This window comes from Micromys minutus, assembly GCF_963924665.1.
Source record: "Micromys minutus genome assembly, chromosome: 11".
Lineage (NCBI taxonomy): Eukaryota > Metazoa > Chordata > Mammalia > Rodentia > Muridae > Micromys > Micromys minutus.
The window spans coordinates 23809211-23827654 of record NC_137980.1 but is presented as its reverse complement, the minus strand read 5'-3'; the positions used below and the strand labels follow the sequence as shown (position 1 = coordinate 23827654).

At 43.7% G+C, this 18444-nt stretch overlaps 1 protein-coding gene across 1 annotated transcript in view; it reads right to left on the bottom strand.

Moving 5' to 3' along the window:
• The window catches only part of DIPK1A (divergent protein kinase domain 1A), a 69898-nt gene extending 52677 nt beyond the window's left edge, over positions 1 to 17221 (bottom strand). The window contains exon 1 of the mRNA XM_080925146.1: positions 17101 to 17221. Within this exon, the coding sequence (XP_080781272.1) occupies positions 17101 to 17154 (54 nt within the window). The 5' untranslated portion in view covers positions 17155 to 17221. The remainder of the gene's footprint in view (positions 1 to 17100) is intronic.
• Between the last annotated feature and the right edge of the window lie 1223 nt (positions 17222 to 18444).

Here is an 18444-nt window from a genome sequence, read left to right as displayed (position 1 = left end):
AACAGATCAACTGGCAGGATTCAGACATGCAGCAAGGCCTATCTTAGGTCTCTAGTACAACACAAGCCAGCCGGTACAGTGACATAAACCATGTGCGGTAACACCACCAGTAATCCTGTAGCCTGAGGTTAGAGGCAGGAGGATCAGAAGTTCAAGGTCATCCTCTGGTACATTTTAAGTTTGAGGCCAGCCTAGGTTGTAGATTTCGTCTTAAAATACAGGAGTCAGAGTGCACCTGTATCAGGGCAAGCAAGGGACCCCATGTAAGGGAGCAGCTGAAAAATGAGCATTTTTTCATAAGGATAAGGACAACTGCAAAACCAAATACACCAAAATAGTAGCATAATACCCATCAAAAGCTATAATTTGAAAGCTAAGAATCATACTGAAGCAAATTAGACTACTGCTTAAACAATAATAATGAAGGACTATAAATTCACCAAGTAACTATCGTGAACTAAGTAGGTTTGTTTATCCCTTCTCTGTCCTAGGGGAATAAATGATGTCATGAGTTCATTTCATCCAGTGCTACTTAAAAGCTGAAGAAATGCTTAGACAAGTCATTCTATTAACATAAAAATCCTTTATAGAACATAAATATAATCAAACTCAGTAAAGTGGGAAGTATTTCTGTACTTGATAGTCCTCAGAAATAAGCCACAAACATTCCTGTATGTGTATGAGTGTGTGTGAGTGTGTGCGTGAATGAGTGTGTATGTACAAGGACTCGAGTGCCACAGTGTGAATGTCGGGCGGAGGGCAACCTTAAGCATGATCCTTGCCTTCCACTTTATTCATACAGGGTTTCTTTGCTGTGTTCCCATGTGTGCCAAGCCAGTTGGCCCATGAGCTCCCACCAACTCTTCCACCTGCTTCCATCTTCCCCTAGGAGTGTTGGGACTAGACACTAGTGCTATAGCATCTGACTTTATGTGGGTTCCTGGGAATCAAACATGGGCCTTTTCACTCATGCAGTGAAATGCCACCCACTCTTACCCACTGAGCTGCCTCTCCAGCACAGAACTCTAATCTCTAGGTTGTCCTTTTTTTAAAATGTATGCATGTATGCATGTATGTATGTATGTATGTATGTATGTATGTATGTATGTATGTATGTATATATGTATGTATACTTATTTGTTTAGTTTTGAGACAAGGGTTCTCTGTATAACCCTGGCTATCCTGCAACTATGTAGACCAGGCTAGCTCAGAGATTCACCCACTTCTGCCTCTCAGGAGCTGGGATTAAAGGCATGACCCACCACTGCCAGGCCTAGGTTGTTCTGTTTTAACCAAAATAAACTTGCTACACAAGACATTTTTGTTTCATTTAATTTTTTGTTTTATTGCTGTTGTTTGCTTATTTGTTTTTTAAGACAAGGTCTCTCTGTGTAACCCTGGCTGTCCTGGAACTCACTCTATAGCCCAGAATGGCTTTGAACTCAGAGACCTGCCTGCCTCTGCCTCCTAAGTGCTAGAACTAAAGGCATGTGACCAGCAATTTTAAATTGATACATTAAATATAAAAGTTGCTGCCAAAGCTATGCAGAGAAACTCTGTCTTGAAAGAATCAAAACAAAAACATAAAAATTGTTAGCAGTTGCCATTTCAAAAAACTTCCACTGTATAACATTTAAGTCAGGCTTAAACATACCTATTTACACATACCTTTTCTTTACAGTGAAACCATTCAAACTCTATTGACTACCTTCCCCTCAATGGAATTTTTTTTCCAGTTCTCACTTATTTTGTGTTGTCATTTGGGGGCCTGGCTTATTTCACCAAACAATTAGTTCCGTTAACATGTTATGAATGGCAGGACTTCATTTTTTATGTCTGAATAGTTTCCTGAGGTGTAGCGTGTCACATTTCTTTTCATCTATTCAAGAGACACTAGACATATTGGTTGTTCCCATTTCTTAAGGAACACAAAATATGGGAACCCCTTCCAACATACTGATTTTATTTCCTTTGGATAGATAACCAACCATTGTGGGATTTCTAGATTATGGGAGTCCCATTTTCAGTTTTTTTAGGACCTTCCATATTGTTTCTAAATTGGCAACACTAATTTACAAACCCACCATATATGAAGGGTTTTTTCATATCCTTGCTAGAACTTGTTACCTGCATTCTTTCTGGTAATAGCCACTTTTTAATTTGTATTGTTTTGACATTTATTTAGCGGTTGGTGAAACATGACATAGAATATGTATGGAGGTCAGAGAACAAGGATCAAACTCAGGTTGGTAGGCTTGGTGGCAACTGCTTTTTACTCATGGAGCCATCTCTGTGGTCACCCCACAAGGCTTCCTCACTGAAGTGCACTACTTTTGTGCATGGTAGGACTGTGCATGTTTGTAGGGAGGATGTGTGAGTGTACGTATGTAAGTCAAAGGTCAACCTTGGGTGTTGCTCCTTAAATGTCCATCTTGTTTTCTGGAATAGGGTCTGACTGGGCATAAGGCTCACAGATTAAACCAAAATGGCTAGTCTGCGAACTCTAAGGCTCCTGCTGTCTCCAGCTCCACACTTGCTGGATCACAGTATTCAGCATCATGTCCAACTCCATACACAGGCCCTAGGAATCAAACTTGGTTATCCATGCTGTGTGGCTTTTCCAGGTCTTGAACCCTGAAGTCATATCCCATGGATTTTGCATTTCTCTGATAGTGTATTAGCTACTTTTCTCATTGCTGTAATCAAATACCAGGCTTCAGGAAAGAGTCCAGCATGGCCCAGAAGGCTGAATGAAGTCAACCACTTTGTGCACACAATAAGAAAGCAGAGGAAAGGGAAGACTGGTACTGAGTCTGCACACACCTTTCAACTTGGTATTTGGTCCCTCTGCATGGAATGGTGCTGCCCTCACTTAAATTACCCTCACCTCAATGAACCCATCTAGAAAATTCCTCGCCGACATGCACAGAAGTCTGTCTAGATCCTGTCAAGTTGATATCAGTATTAACCATTCCATTTAATTATGAGGAGCATTTTCCTATACCTGATGGGCATTTGTAAATATTCTTTTGAGAAATATCCATTTAGGTTTGTTGAGTTTTTTAAAATTTGGGCCATTGAGAGAGGAGAGGCTTGTCAAGGAGAGCGAGCAAGGAAAGGTGAGGCAGGGCAGAGAGGGAGGGGAGGGGAGGGGAAGGAAGGGGAGGGAAGGAGTGGGAAATGCAGAGAAGTTGCTGTTATAGCTTCTGGAGTGTACAGATGGGTGATATTAATGAATTTTCTCCTCTAATGTGTGTACTAGTGAGCAGAGGTGAAGCTGTGTTTCTCAATGTTCGGGAACATAAGCACATGGTATCTTCAGTAATATAGTTGTAATCAGGGAGAAGGGGAGGAAGAAAGGGAGAGAGTGGGGGGAGGAGAACATGTGTGCACTCAGTACACATTTGGAACAGAAGGTGATGTGACATCTGGAGTCTTCTATCTTTTTCTACCTTAACTTTTGGAGTCAGGTCTTTCACTGAGCCTGAAGCCCGTAGTTGCAGCTAGATTTATCTGACAGTGAGGCCCGGGATCTCATCTGTCTCCACCCCACAGCACTGGTTAAAAATAAACTCTGCCATCCCTGCCTTTAATGTCATTGCTGGGGATGTGAACTCGGGCCATCACACTAGCAAGCACTTTGCACAACTGAGCCATATCCCTAGTCCCTTAGCTACCAAGTTTCTCAGGCCCTTGTACGGCTGAGCCTTAATCCCTTGTCGGATGCATCGCTTGGAGAATATTTGCTCTTGGTCTCTAGGTTGTCACTTCATCCAAGCAGCTGCTCCCTATGCTCTGCAGAAGCGTCCCATCTGATGCAATTCCGCCTGTCCATTCTCACCTTTGCTTCCCTTCTTGTCTCCCTTTAAGGCTGGTAACTCTAATTCTCTTGCCTTATTTAATTGAAATATTGAAATAACTTGCTAATTCTGTGACAACTAAACACTGGAAGGTCAAAATTCATATCAGGACTTCAAGATGTTAAACTGAAGATACATGTTTGCTATTACGCAGCTTGCCACGCCACACTTTATCCAAATAAACAAAAGATCAATAATTGCTAACATTAAAGAGAAAGTTGGACAATCCATAGTATATAGAAGGGCTAACAAAATTGTAGAATTAAAAAGGCAAATGTAATTCTGATAGAAGGAAGAGGGAGGCAGAGAAAGACACAGACCAGAACATTCCTAAATAACCTGGAAGCAGAACTCTTGAATCCAGAAAGCCAGCCTAGCCCCTTAGCACACCTAAGGGCTTTGGGCTTGGAGTCAGCCAGGAGGAAAGGGATGGAAAAGGGCAGTGAGACTGGGGGTGGGGTGGGGTGGGGCTGGGTAGGTGAGGGTGGGAGGGTGGAGGTGACATTTGAGAAGCTGCATCTTGCTGGTTGGCAGCTTGACTGCTTCCCCCACTCAACACAGGTCAGCCAAAAACTAAAAACAAAACACAGACGTCTGGACCTGGAAATGCATTCTTGTAGCTCCAGCTCTCGGCAGGCAGTTTCTAGGAGGCTGAGATCAGCCTGGGCTACACCGTGAATACCTGGGCATTCTGGCCTGCAGTGTGAAAACACATCTAAAAATCAAGAAGGAAAACAGAAAGATAGGATTTCTGAAGAAAAGAAGAATCAGAGATGGCCAAAGCTTCTGTGTAGGTGCAGGATCAGGACCACAGGAAGTACTCCAGAGGCACAAGGGGCCTGGGGCCATAGGGCAAAGCAACAGCCACTACATTCTGGCTCTAGAGGGGCTCAGCCAGTTATCATACTAGTCAGGAGTTTACTGATAAAACAGAACAATCTACCACACGAGATATACTCAGTCCTTTCTGAAACAGATAATCAAAGATGAGCAAGTACATAGGAAATCCAGGGGCATGAAAAAGAAGAGCTAAGAAAACAAATGGGGGAAAAAACAGCTGAAGGGAACAAAGATAAAGGGAAATAAAATATTCTTCATAACTCCTATGAAAGCTGTGAACACATTCAGCAGTAGAACACTTACTGAGGAGGCCTCAGACTTGGTCTTCAGCAGAGGCCTGGCAACTGAGTGGTGGAGTGAGGGAGGGAACATCTACAGTCCAAATACCAGAGAGGAAAATCCACAAAAAAGAGTAAGGGCTGGGCATAAGCCAGACATGCTCACACACACACACACACACACACACACACACACACACACACACACACACACACACAGCATTCCAGATGTAGCAGAGAAATAAGACGGTTCAAAGTCTAGCTGTGGAAATAGCTTGCATTGCCATGCAAGCCTGATGACCTAAGTTTGATCCCTAGAGTAGAAGGAAAGACCCAGCTTCTGAAAACTGTCCTCTGACCTCCACTTGAATGTGATGGTGTATGCGTGTGTGTGTGTGTGTGTGTGTGTGTGTGTGTGTGTGTGTGTATGTGTGTACTTGTGTATACACAAAAGCTTTTTATTTTAAGGAAATGACTTGTGGTCATTACCTATATAATGACAAGTTCAAGGCCAGCCTGGGGTTCTTGAGAACTTTTGTGAAGCAGTTCACAGATATCACCTTGACATACCTAAACAGAGGGAGGCTCAGGTGTGGAACTGCCTCCATGAAATTAGCCTGTGGTATTTGTGGAGCATTTTCTTAATTGCTAACTGATGCAGAGGGTACAGCCCATGTGGGCAGGGTCATCCCTAAACAGAGGGGGCCTGGACTGTATAAGAAGGAAGCTGAGCAGGCCAGGAGGGCAATCCAGGAAGCAGGTTCCTCCAGGCTTCAGTGCTTCCCTCTCCTCAGGCCTTGGCTCCCCCTCACAGAGGTCTTTAACCCTTTCCTCTCTGGGTTATTTTTTGACAGCTTACAGGAAATGATACAAAGATGGACACAATAACATGAGACACAAGGAACCAATCCAAGAGACACATGATCTGACAAAGACAAAGTCCTAGAGAGTGGAAGCAAAGAGTATAACAAACTGTTACATCAGCATATCCTAAAGCTGAGGTAAGAAAGTTTTAGCGTTTAATACCCAAAGGGCTGATAAGCATGGTGGCATATGCTTTCAATCTCAGTACTTGGGAGGCAGAAGTAGACAAGTCTCTGTGATTTAGGCCAGCCTGATATATGTCCTAGGTCAGCCAAAGTACACAGTAAGACCCTATCCAAAGAAAACAAAGACTATCAGAAGGGCTCAGGCAGAGCCCAGTACAGCTGATACAGAGACTGCACCAGTCCTCAGGGAATTTCGAAACAACTATTTAAAAAAAGAAAAGAAAAGAAGGGCTGGAGAGATGGCTCAGCAGTTAAGAGCACTGACTGCTCTTCCAGAGGTCCTGAGTTCAATTCCCAGCCATCACATGGTGGCTCACAACCATCTGTAATGAGATCTGATGCCCTCTTCTGGTGTGTCTGAAGACAGTGTACTTACATATAATAAATAATCTTTTAAAAAAAGAAAAAATTCTTATTAAAAAAAAAAAGAAAGAAAAGGAAAGAAAGAGATCACATACAAAGGACTGAGACTCAAACTGGCCCTTTGGCAACAAAGTGCTATTAAAAGATCCATGTTTTTGAATTTTCAGGAAAAAAAATTACTTTCGGCTCTAAATTCTACATTCAGCTCAGTGATAAATAGGAAGTAGAATATAAGAAATCCAGTTTTAGACATGAAAGCACTCAGAAGGTTCACTTCCCTCACATGCTTCCTTTAGAACTTATTTTAGGATGACTGTCCCAGTAAGATGACAACATAAACCAGGATAGAAGAAACTCAGGATCCTGAAGGCTGTGAGTCCAACCCAGAGAAAAAAGGAACCTGGGCAACTGTTGTAAGCCCAGAAGATCCATGGGGTCTGAGTAGAAAATACCTAAAAAATGTTACTTACTGCATTCACTGAAAGAGGACAGGAGAGCTGGGCAGTAACAGTCTGCAGCACAAGGCCAGGGATTTGTTTTTAATCAAAGAAAAGTCAGGTATGGTGGCGCAGACCTTTCATCTCATTCAGGAGACTGAGGCAGGACTGTCATGAATCTGAAACCAGCCAAAGCTGCATTCATGACTTTCAGGCCAGCCTGAACTAACAAAGTGATACCTTGTTTGTTTGTTTGTTTTAAAAAGAGCCAAAACCCCATCCCACCCCCCAAAGGAAACAGACTACACAGGCAGCCAGTGCCCTGGGCATGAAGAACTGATGGCATATAAGAAAAACCCAATGATTAATGCTGGAAGCCTGGGAACCCAAGGGTCATTATCCTAGAGAAAAAGTAATCTTAGCATACAAACTAGGCCTGCACTGAGTAGTATTTATAGAATCGCATTTTAGGGAATACTAAAATTAAAGATTACTTTCATCTTAGGCCACAACTAACAATGACTATGTTGGGTCTCAAGTCATAAATTGCAGGATGCTAGGGCCATCAACTCTGCCTTTTAAAAAGACACATAATATCAGCTGACTCCCAGCTCCACCTTTCTATACTCTTCTTCTGGAGGTGAGAGTCATTTTCATTATTCAAACGGCTTGATGCTCTTCAACCAGCCCAGGTCACAGGGACTTGAGAAGCAGATAACAGGAAAGACATCTGCACCGAAAGCTGAGAAATCAGTCAGAACCTTGGGAACGAGGTTCATAATGCTCTCAACTTTTACTAGGGCTAGCTTTAAATCATTATTCTTTAACATAAATGTGGAAAAGCAACCAAACCTAGACAATCTGCAAATGTCACATTTTCTTCCCAAGTTGCAAATATGTGGTGTTTTCTGGGAAGGAACTGCTTCAGTCTGCTCCCGCAGGTGATCAGTACAAGCTTTAGTCTATAGATCTCATGTTTATTTCATGGAAAAAGTGGAAGGAGAAAAACAACTCCTGCAACAACCTGACCTACATATACATGCTATGGCATGTATGCAACCACACACACACACATACATACAACTATAACTGAATAAAAATATAATGAAAAGTTAAAATCAAGTGTATTGTTTATATGACCATGGGGGACTCAGGTGAAACTCTGGGAGTTAAAGACCAATATAGTGGTTTGAATAAAAATGGCTCCCACAGCCTCCTAAGGAATGGCACTATTAGGAGGTATGGCCTTATTGGAGTTGGTATAGCCTTTTTGGAGGAAGTGTGCCACTGGGCAAAGCTTTGAGGTTTCAAATGCTCAAATGTCTCTCTCCCTCTGCTCCTGTTGCTTACTGATCTGGATGTAGAAATCTTAGCTAACTCTCCAGCACTATGTCTGCCTGTGTGCTGCCATGCTTGCTGCCATGCTTGCTGCCATGATAATGAACCAATTAAATGTTTTCCTTTATAAGCGTTGCTCTGGTCATATTGTCTCTTCACAGCAATAGACACAGTTAGCAGTTAGAGGTACAGCTACCAGACAGGTTTTGGGAGTAAAGCAGGTCAGATAGAGTGGAAGGAGGCGCTTAAGGCTTGTAGGATATTATCAGCTATGTGCTTTTAGTTACTGTGTACACATTCTTTCACATAAGGAATTAATCAGTTCCATAGACTCTGTATCATGAACCAGCTGTAGAGGTGCCCGTGTGAGAGCCCAGCAACAAAAGTCTGAAGCAGGAGTTCAAACCAGCCTGGTGTACATACAGCAAGACCCTTCTCAAATAAGCAAATGGACAAATAAGACACTCCTGTCCCAACTCCCCAGGAAAAAGCCCTCCCTATCTCTATAAATGTTTAAGCACATTCACTGTACAACTGGCCACCTACTCTGAGCTAGACATAGGAGGCAAAGAAAGGAAACTGACATTTCAGCTCTCAAGGAGCTCCCAGCTTTGAGAAAAGACAGGAAAACACCATGATGCTTCAGTATCTTGCTGGCTATCATTTACTCAGAGTCTGAAACAAGCAAGAGAGGCAGCTGACATCTGAAGGTACTAGAGAGGAGTGTTCAAAGGTCACATCCTGTTTGAGTTAAGACTAAACCAGGCAAGCAGATGTGAAGGCTCAGCGGAGGAACGGCTCTACAAAGAGGAAATGGTAGGACGGGGAAGCGGTTAAAGGCAGAGCACTTGTCTAGCATGCACATACACCTGTGCAATCCACAGCACTAAAGAAGAGAAATAAAAACTAACTTAAAGCAAAGGGGAAAGGCTGAGGCAGACATGGCGAGTGAGTGGCGTGCTAGTGGGTTTGGAAAAGTCAACTTTTTAGAACTGCTGGAGCAAAGGGTCACATGACTCCGTTAAAGGACAAGTACAAAGGAAGGAAGCCCAGACAGACTTGCACCTTGGGGGTATTGCTGAAGGTGGGGGTGCCTCTGTACTGGTAGAGCAGGCTATTCTACTAGGACAGCCAGCACAACAAAAGGTTATGGTGCATTCATGTGTTAGTTAGGAGATGCATCTTTAGAATTTGGGCATACCACTCTCGCGTATAATCGGAGATGACCCCTAAAAGAAATGGGGAAAGATTCAAGGTAGGTGACAATCCAGAGGTAAATATCAAGTAACTGTTGAAAACACAAAACTCAAGTGCTGGGGTAAGGGGCAGGCTAGGAACACTAAGATAAGGCCCATTGTTGTGGAAGCCATATAAGGAGACACATTCACTCAGAGCCTATTCGAAATGAGAATTAGGTTAAAATCCTAAGGATACTGAGGAAGGGAAGGGGAGACAACTGTGGGGCTCCAGACTAGAGGGAAGGTGAGTCAGAGAAATGAGGAGGTGGTGGTAGAACAAAGGCAGGTGGGTGAAGAAATGGACCCAAGAATGTGGACTAGAAGGGAAGGAATACCCTCAGAGAGGACTGGAAGGAGTGAGCTGACAAGACCCTCTACCCTGAGGATGATGTCCCTCACTTGGTAAAACACTTGCCTAGTTTGTTGGCAGGCCATGGGTCTCATCCCTTGAACTGCAAAAACCAGGTGTCACACACACACACACCACACACACACACACACACACACACACACACACACACACACACACACACACACACACGAACTCCCAGCACCCTGGAGGTAGCAGCAGGAGGAGGATTAGAAGTTCAAGACCAACCCTGACTAATCCAGGAGTTCAAGCTAAACCTGGACTATATGAGACCCTACCTCTAAAAAGTAAGTCTAAACAAAACAAAAAAAAGATAGTATCAATAAAGTGACTGACAGGTAAAGACTGTGAGCCATGGCACTGAGCACCCAGTAAGTACAATTCCATCCACTTCAAGAGTGGCCACAAAATATGTTTGATATGTATAAAGTATGTATGTGCTTTTTGCCCCCTGAACACATTCTTAGAGTGGAAGTAAACAGTATAACAGGACTGTCTTTGTTACTGTTCAGGAGGCAGAGGCACATGAATCTCTTAGTTTGAGGCTAGCCTAGTCTACTGAGTGAGTTCCAAAACAGCCAGGACTACACGGAAAAAAACCCTATCTTGAAAAGCAAAAACAAAACAAAAAACCGAACAGTCTAAATAACCCAATAACTGATCTGTGATGTCTGTACACTAACTTGTTCAGAAGGTTGTCAGTACATGCAAAATCTTTCAAGAATGTCCTCAGACATAGTCATTCTACTGTTTGGAAAGAAACAGGAATGTGTTTACAATAACCCATAATCTCACTGAAAAAAAAAAAAAGAGTCAAACCAAAACAATAAACCAAAAAGAAACTTTCCTTTAAAAAGACCTACAAATGGTCAGCAAACCTATGAGAAGATGGCTCAATCGCCAGCCATTAGGGAAACAAAATCAGAACCACAATGAACTATCATCCTGCTCCCAGAGGATGGCCACTACAGTCAAAACAGAAAACAAGTGCTAAGCAGAGTCTGAAAGAGCTGGAATCCTTGCACACGGTTGGCAGGAATGTGGAGGGAAGTATGCCCACTGTGAAGAATAGTATGAAGATTCACTGAGAAACCAGAAAGAGAAGTTTCTCTTACATGTAGGCCTAGCTTTAAGTATTTAAATACATATGGGATGTGGATATATTAAGAGGGAAGAAGGGGTTGGAAGGAAGGAGAGGGGAACGAAAGAGAAAAGATCGAGTATTGCACATTTTTCCTCATTTCCAGATTATAGAAACACATACTAATATTTAAGAGGCAGAAAAGGAAAATGAGGAGAGAGTAGACATGGGTTTTGGAGGGAAAGATATGAACAAAGCACAATTATACACATGACAAAAATGAAAATGTCACAACGAACCAACTATTCTTCATACTAACTAATATATTAGTTATTCTAATAACATAAAAAGACACTTCACTGTATGGTGGTAGAGAACATCTTTAGTCCCAGCACTTGGGAGGCAGAGGCAGGCAGATCTCTAAGTTCAAGGCCAGCCTGGTCTACAGACTGAGTTCCAGGACAGCCAGGGATACACAGTGAAGAAACCCTGTTTTAGGAGAGGGATTAAACACGGGGGGGGGGGGTTATTAGTATTTTTGCTTGTTTTGTTTTTCAAGAAAGGAGTGAGGGGAAGAGGCAGGAGGACAAGGGAGAGGAGAGGAGAAGTAGAGAAGAGCAAAGGAAAGGAGGGAAGGACAGGAGAGGAGATTATGGGTGGAAAAATACTGCAGGGTTCTATTTACACAAGTTATTTTAGGAGAGTCAAACTAATAGAAACAGAAAATAGGATGTGGTTACCAAGGACTAGGGTGGGGGAGGGACTAGAAGGAAATTGGGAGTATTTCAATGGGTGGAGTTTCAACTTTGCAAGATGAAAAGGTTTTATAGGTCTTTTATAGGTCTGGTATTATTCCAATACCAGAGGCAGAGACAGGGAGATCTCTGTAAATTCAAGATCAGCCTAGTCTACAGTGAGTTTCAAACAGCCAGAGCTAAATATTGAGACCCTTTATCAAAAAACAAAACACTAAAGTACTATGAAGGCTAGGAATACCGACTGCTTTTTTAGAAGACCCAACTTCAATTTCCAGCACACAATTGGTGGCTAACAACCATCTGTAACTCCAGTTCCAGGAAATCCAACACCTCTTCTGGCCTCCATAGGCACTTGGCACAAAACACTCATGTATATAAAAACAATTTTCAGGTAAGTTTGAAAAACTTGCTAGAAAATTAATTATTTATGTTTCTCAAGAAGCATAGTATTGTGCTAATTCTATGTTTAAATTTTGTTTCTTTTTAATTCACTTGTTTCTCTCTCTTCCTTCCTTCCTTTCTTTCTTCCTTTTAATTTTTTTGAGACAATGTTACACTGGGTAGCCTAGAATAGGTTACAATTCTCAATCTTCCTTCCTCAACCTCCTAAATCCTGGGACTGCAGGCATACACTTAAATTTAAAGCACTATCAGTCATGCACATTCTCTGTGCACTCACAACTTCAGAGAGCTAATTATAGCTCTAGAAAGTTCATTTCAGACAGGGTCAATGCATGGGCTTCTCCCTCTGCCACCATTTGGGAATACAGAACCACCTACTCTAAGATTCAGCGGCCATCTTACTTTTTTTCCTTTAGCATTTGTCAACATTGTAAGAGCTACCACTGATCTATCAATAACTCCCTGGAACTAAATCCTATAAAATATCCATATAAAGCACAAAGAACCAAAAGTCAAAATTCCAGGAATTAGAAATTTTAAATAATAGGTAATATGATTATAATACCAGCACTTAGGAACTAGGGCGGGGGGGGGGGGGGGGACAAAAAAACAAAGACAACCAAAATACTGTTCTGTCTTAAAATACAAACAACAACAACAAAAGAAATGTTTACTAAGTGCTAACAGTGTAAAGCCAGTCATTGATAGATGTGATAGCACATTCCTGCAATCTTAGCAGCAGGAAGGCTCCACAAGTACAAAGCTACCCTGATACACATGGGGAGCTCCAGGCCAGCCAGGGTTACATAGGGGACTCTCTCAAAGAGTCAAGAACAAAAAAAAATGTCTATCCATCCATTCATAACAGCCCGACTGAACACATTAAAAATGCCAGAGCAGTTATTTTGGAGAGAACATCCCCAAATTTAAAACTTCTACCCCTGGGTTGTGGTGGTGCACGCCTTTAATCCCAGTACTGAGAGGCAGAGGCAGGCAGATCTCTGAGTTTAAGGCCAGCCTGGTCTACAAGGCAAGCTGTAGGGCAGCCAAGTCTTCAGAGAGAAACCCTGTCTGAGAAACAAAACAAAAAAATTCTACCTAAAAAGCTTGAAAACTTCCAAAGAAAGATGTCTTAGACCTCAAATTTTCTTAGAATTGTACAATCTTTTCCTGTGTCACACAGTATGTGTGGAATGGCTGGAATGTGCATAATCTAAGCATATAAAAAGACCGCAAAGTCTTAACTTTCCTTCTTCCAGGGCTTACTGATAGAAGAAAGCAGATGTTTCACACTAAAGCCAACAGATTACAGGCTACTGTGTTGTCTGTCATCCTCACTGAACTGTAGTGAACCCCAAACAAAAACAGATCCCAATTTGTACATAACACATTGTTAAAAACGCACGCAGGTTCAATGCAGAGTCCTGAAACATTCCTGCTCTGACTGTAAGTATAAGTTCTTTATTTAAGCTGGCTGACAGAGCAATGAACCAAGTCAAGAGTCTAACTTGGTTCACTCTGCCTCAACACTTGGCACACACAGAAAGTGTTATTTCCAGTGTTAATTTTCAAGAAAACGGTGCCAAAGGATGTTGGGTACATTAGCTTTCTCTGAGAAATGATGCCTTGACACGGGGAAACTGGGGCTCAGCTGACTTATTCTGAGAGGGTGCAGTGTTCTTGCATTACTGCCCGGAAGCAAGAATTCCCCACACCAAAGAGCTGGCACTGGTGAAAGCTGTAATGGGGTAGTGGGTCGGAGAACAAGGTCTATGTCCATAGTCAGCTCGACTATAGTCACTTCCCCTTCTGCCTCCCCCACTCTTTACTGTTTTACTGAACTATAATCTACATACTACAGAAATATGCCTTTGAGTATTGTTAGGTAACATGCAGTCATGCAGGTACTTCTCATCTCTTTCCCCTCAAATCCTACCCACAGCCACTCTTTCTTACCACCCAACTCTAAGCACCCACTCATCTATCTCAGTCTTTACTGGTAAATAATATTTTACTATATGGATACAGCACTTAAGTTCTTTTCTTCACAAGCAGTGGAATCTCTTGGCCGTATCAACTGAGGTGATCATAGTTGTTAGGTACTCACAAAGTCCCGTTAGGTTACAGCAGAAATTATAATATTAATCACAAAATACTAGGTTTTGGTGGGGAGGAGAGGTGACTTACTGGTTTTTTGTTTGTTTGTTTGTTTTGTTCAGGTTTTTGAGGGTTTCTCTGTGTAGCCCTAGTTGTCCTGGAACTCTCTTTGTAGACTAGGCTGGCCTTGAACTCATAGAGATCCACCTGCTATTTTTGTTTGTTTGAATCTTTGTTTTCTGAGGGTTTTTTGAAAGAGAGAGAACATTAAGTTGGGTGGGCAAAGAGGCAGGGAGAAGCTGGGGGAGAGGAAATATAATCAAAATATGAAAAGATTTAGAGAAAAAAATTTACTAAGAAAAAAATATAGAAAAAGGAACTTAAACTCTCTAAGGCCTAAATGGGGACATAAGTGATCTTTGACCCCACCCAGTTGAGACAAACAAGAGAAACTGCCAAGTATATAAAACTGGTTTCAAAATCTTTCCAGGCCCTTTACCCTTCCCTCCTCTTGGAAATAAATCTATCTTGCTGTTTCCTTATCTACAAAGACAAGAGTACCTCCTGTACCTGCAGAATGATTACAGCCTCCCTGTAACTAAAATGTATCTGGAGGGGCAGGTGGCACATGCCTTTAATCCCAGCAATTGAGAGGCAGAAGCAGGTGGATCTCTGAGTTCAAGACCAGAGTGAGTTCCAGGACAGCCAGGGCTACACAGAGAAACCCTGTCTTGAAAAATCAACAACAAAAATATCCCTGCACAGAACTGCTACTGAAGTCAGATATCTGGCAGGTGTGACTGGACCATTTCCCAGTACCTGAGAGGTTATTGCAGAAGAACCACTGTGAGTCTGAGGTCAGCCTGAACACATACTTGGGTACAAGTCAGCCAGCACAAGGCCTTAGCTAGAAAAGCACAAATGGAAAAACAAAAATCCCTCAAAACAGGTATCTGTGCTATAAGATATTCTCTCAAAACATAAGAACTAGTTCCCCTGAAGTGATATAGTGGGCACACTTGTAATCCCTGCGGGAATTCAAGGCTAGCCTGTGCTACTGAGACTTGGGTCTCAAAAGGTAAGTGTGTGTGTGTGTTCTATGTGTTCTAACATACACAGGAAAGTTTTTTATTTTCTTTTGCCAAAAGACAGTGTACCAGAAACCCTCTTTATGACTAGTCAAATTTGGCTAATACTAAGTTAATGCTAAGCATGAGGTACAACTTTGAAGTACTAAAGAAAAAATAAAAACAACTGAGAACCCGAATAAGTGGAGACAGGAGGATTCCTGGGACTCACTGGTCTATGTGGAGAGTTTGGTGGCTCCTCAGGAACAACAGTGGAATATGAATTGTGCCATACCTATATACCCTTGCAGTCACAAAATCAGAAATTCAAGGTCATTCTTAGCTACCTAGCTAGTTCTAAGCCAATCTGGGTCACAGGAGAACTTGTCTTTTAAAAGAAATCTTAAGTTTACCTTTAAAAGTTTTTGACACAAAATTTATCTATGTGGCCTCAAACTTACAGAGACCTGCCTCCCAAGTGCTGGTATTTTAATAAGTTTAAACATTCAAGGAAATGTAGTAATCTTAATATCTGCCTACTAGCAAGCTTACCCTCATTTGATCACTGATAATGATGCAAATTCAGAAAGAAACACGCTGTTTATCATTAACATAAGCACAACCATTTGTAAAACTAATTTTGTGTGTGTGGTTTTGGGGATTGAACCCAGAACCCTTAATTAAGTTTCCAACCTTAACCAAATCAGAAAACCCATGTGCAGTTATAGTGCCAAAGATTGCAATCGAATCTGTGGAGAACATTTAAAGCCAAAACTAGAGCCTAAAACTCTACCAACCCTTAAAAAAAATCAATAATAGTAAGCTAAGTAGTTTAAGTTCAAAGAATGTGCCAAATGCTTTATCCTGGCGGAGTAGAATGCTACACTGGGTTCTAATACTGGTACTGAAGGCACAACTATTTCTGGCCGTGATGCTACAAACGTTTAGTCTCACACCCTTAATACCACGAGTCTTCTCAATCTGGGTATCACTCGTTTCAATGTAATGACCTACACATGCAGATTTCAAATTAAAATGTTAAGATCTATTTGGACTGTGATGGTTTCTCCTCAACTTTTCTTTGATACTCCTAAGAATCACACCATCAGCTGACCTAAAACACACACCCGTCCCAGGTTGTCAGGCCTTTTAATGTAAGCAGTGTCCTCTAGAGACCTAACTATCAATGTGTGAGGCATTGATTTGTAGTTGTTTTTCCATCCGAGCTATGTATTTGTTCTCAGCTACTCACGACGTCCACTAGGTCCCCCTGGTGACCAAACAGTGCACGAAGGCAGCAGGAGGGTTCTAAAGTCTACTGACAGCGCAACAGAAAATCATGAAAAATTAACACGCCAACAGTACACACGACGTGACTGAGAATTGCGTTCGCATTGCTGGCGGGCTGAGTGCAGAGCCGCACCACAGTCACCATCCTCTTTTTTGCAAAGCGAACGCCCATCGCCACGATCGGGCTTGCAGATTCCTCCCTCCCATTTAAACCAGAGATGTGATGAGAACACCAAAACCAGGGGATCTGCACGAGGCACAGCGGCTGGCTGGGACTTGGGGGACCCACTGGCATGACAATCGGTCACGATTCTGTGAAACATGGAGGAATGACACACCACCCCTTTCCTACCCCAGACAGAGTCAGGAATGGCAGGTCGCCGGGGCCCTTGGGGAAAGCGGTAGAGCTCGCAGAGGAGGAACCGCAGAGCGTCCGGGGCCGGGACTCCGAGGGGCGCAGGGCTGGGGCGGCGCCCGGGGAAGCGGGACGCCGGGCGGACCGGGGCTGGGGAGGGCGCGCCGCCAGGTGCCGGTCCGCAGGAGGCGGCGGGGCGCGCACGGAGGGAGGACGGGGCGCGGAGTCCCGCGTGGCGCGGAGCGGAGGGCGCGTGGCGGGGCCGCGGCCGGCCTACCTGGAGGTAATGGGGTTTCCTCAGCCAGGCCCCCGCGCAGAGACTCCTCGCCATGGCACTCACATCGCCCCGCCGCGCCGCAGTCGGAGGCGGACCCGAGCGCGGCCGCCCGCCGGCCTCCCCGCCCCTGCCCCGCCGGCCCGCCCACGGCCCGCCCCCGGCGCGCGCAATCCCCGGCCGCGCTGCGGCGGGTGGCGGAGGCCGGCTCGGCGCGCACAGCCCCACCCCCACCGCCAGCCGCCGCGGTTGTCAAGGCGCGGGCGCGGGGCTCCGCCATAAAGGCGAGTCGAGCCTCGCGTCCGCCGACACAAATCCGCCTGCGCCTCGGTGCTTAAAGGGGAGGCGCGGACGGGGGAGGGGTGCGGCCGAGGCGGGCGGGAGCAGCCGCGGGATGCGCGAAGCGTGGGCTCTGTGGAGCGCCCACTTCTCCGTGACAGGCGTGCGGCTCCCGGTGCGGAGCCTCGCCGTCTGCGCTCTGGACTCCGTTTCGAGTCAGGACCTGTGCGAGCCGGTTGCACCGAAATTCTGTGGATGCTTGGTGCTGCTTCCTAGGCGACCAACTCCTAGATCCTCTCCAGGGAGAGGAGGCGCTCGGGAGACCCGAGCACCGGTATCTCTTGGAGGAAGAGACTCCTTCCCGCTCAGTTCTGCGCGGCCTTTCAGACACTAAGCCACTTTGAGTACCTTCAATTTTTTTTTTTTTAACAATTTTGAAGTTTGCATTGTTTGCAAAACAACTTCAGAGTTTTCTTGCCTCTACCATAGAATCCTGATTCAAAGGTTAAATAAACAAATGCCCAATAAATACAGTTCTAAAGTCAGGGGACTTCCCCTAAGACATGGCAGAGCAACTCATTTAAGGCTTTACAGCTCAAGGCGGTGACTTCCTTCTTTTGACACCGATGCCAAATAACTGGAAAGAGCCACTCAAGAAGGACAGCTATTGATCTGAATGGCTTGAAAGCAGGGAGATGCAGGTCCTATTTCACCCCCCTCCATTTACCATACTTTCACGCGATACCCACTAAGTTTGTGTTTCTAGTGCTTTCAGTTTCTGGAGACAGGTTTTTAACCTGGATAATATTTTGTTACTTGCAAACAAGTTGCATTAGCCACTGACTTTTTTTTTTTTTTTTTAATTAAAGGGCTTCAGTAATTTCTAAGATAAAGATAAATATGAGCAGGGCATGGTGACTCTTACCTGTCATTCTAACATGCAGAGATGTAAACAGGATCAGGTATTCAGGGCCAACCTGAGATGCTTAAGACAGAGACAGAAAGAGGGGGGGAAAAAGAAAGGAGAAAAGAACGGACCCTACTGGCTTTGTTTAACTTTTTAAGATT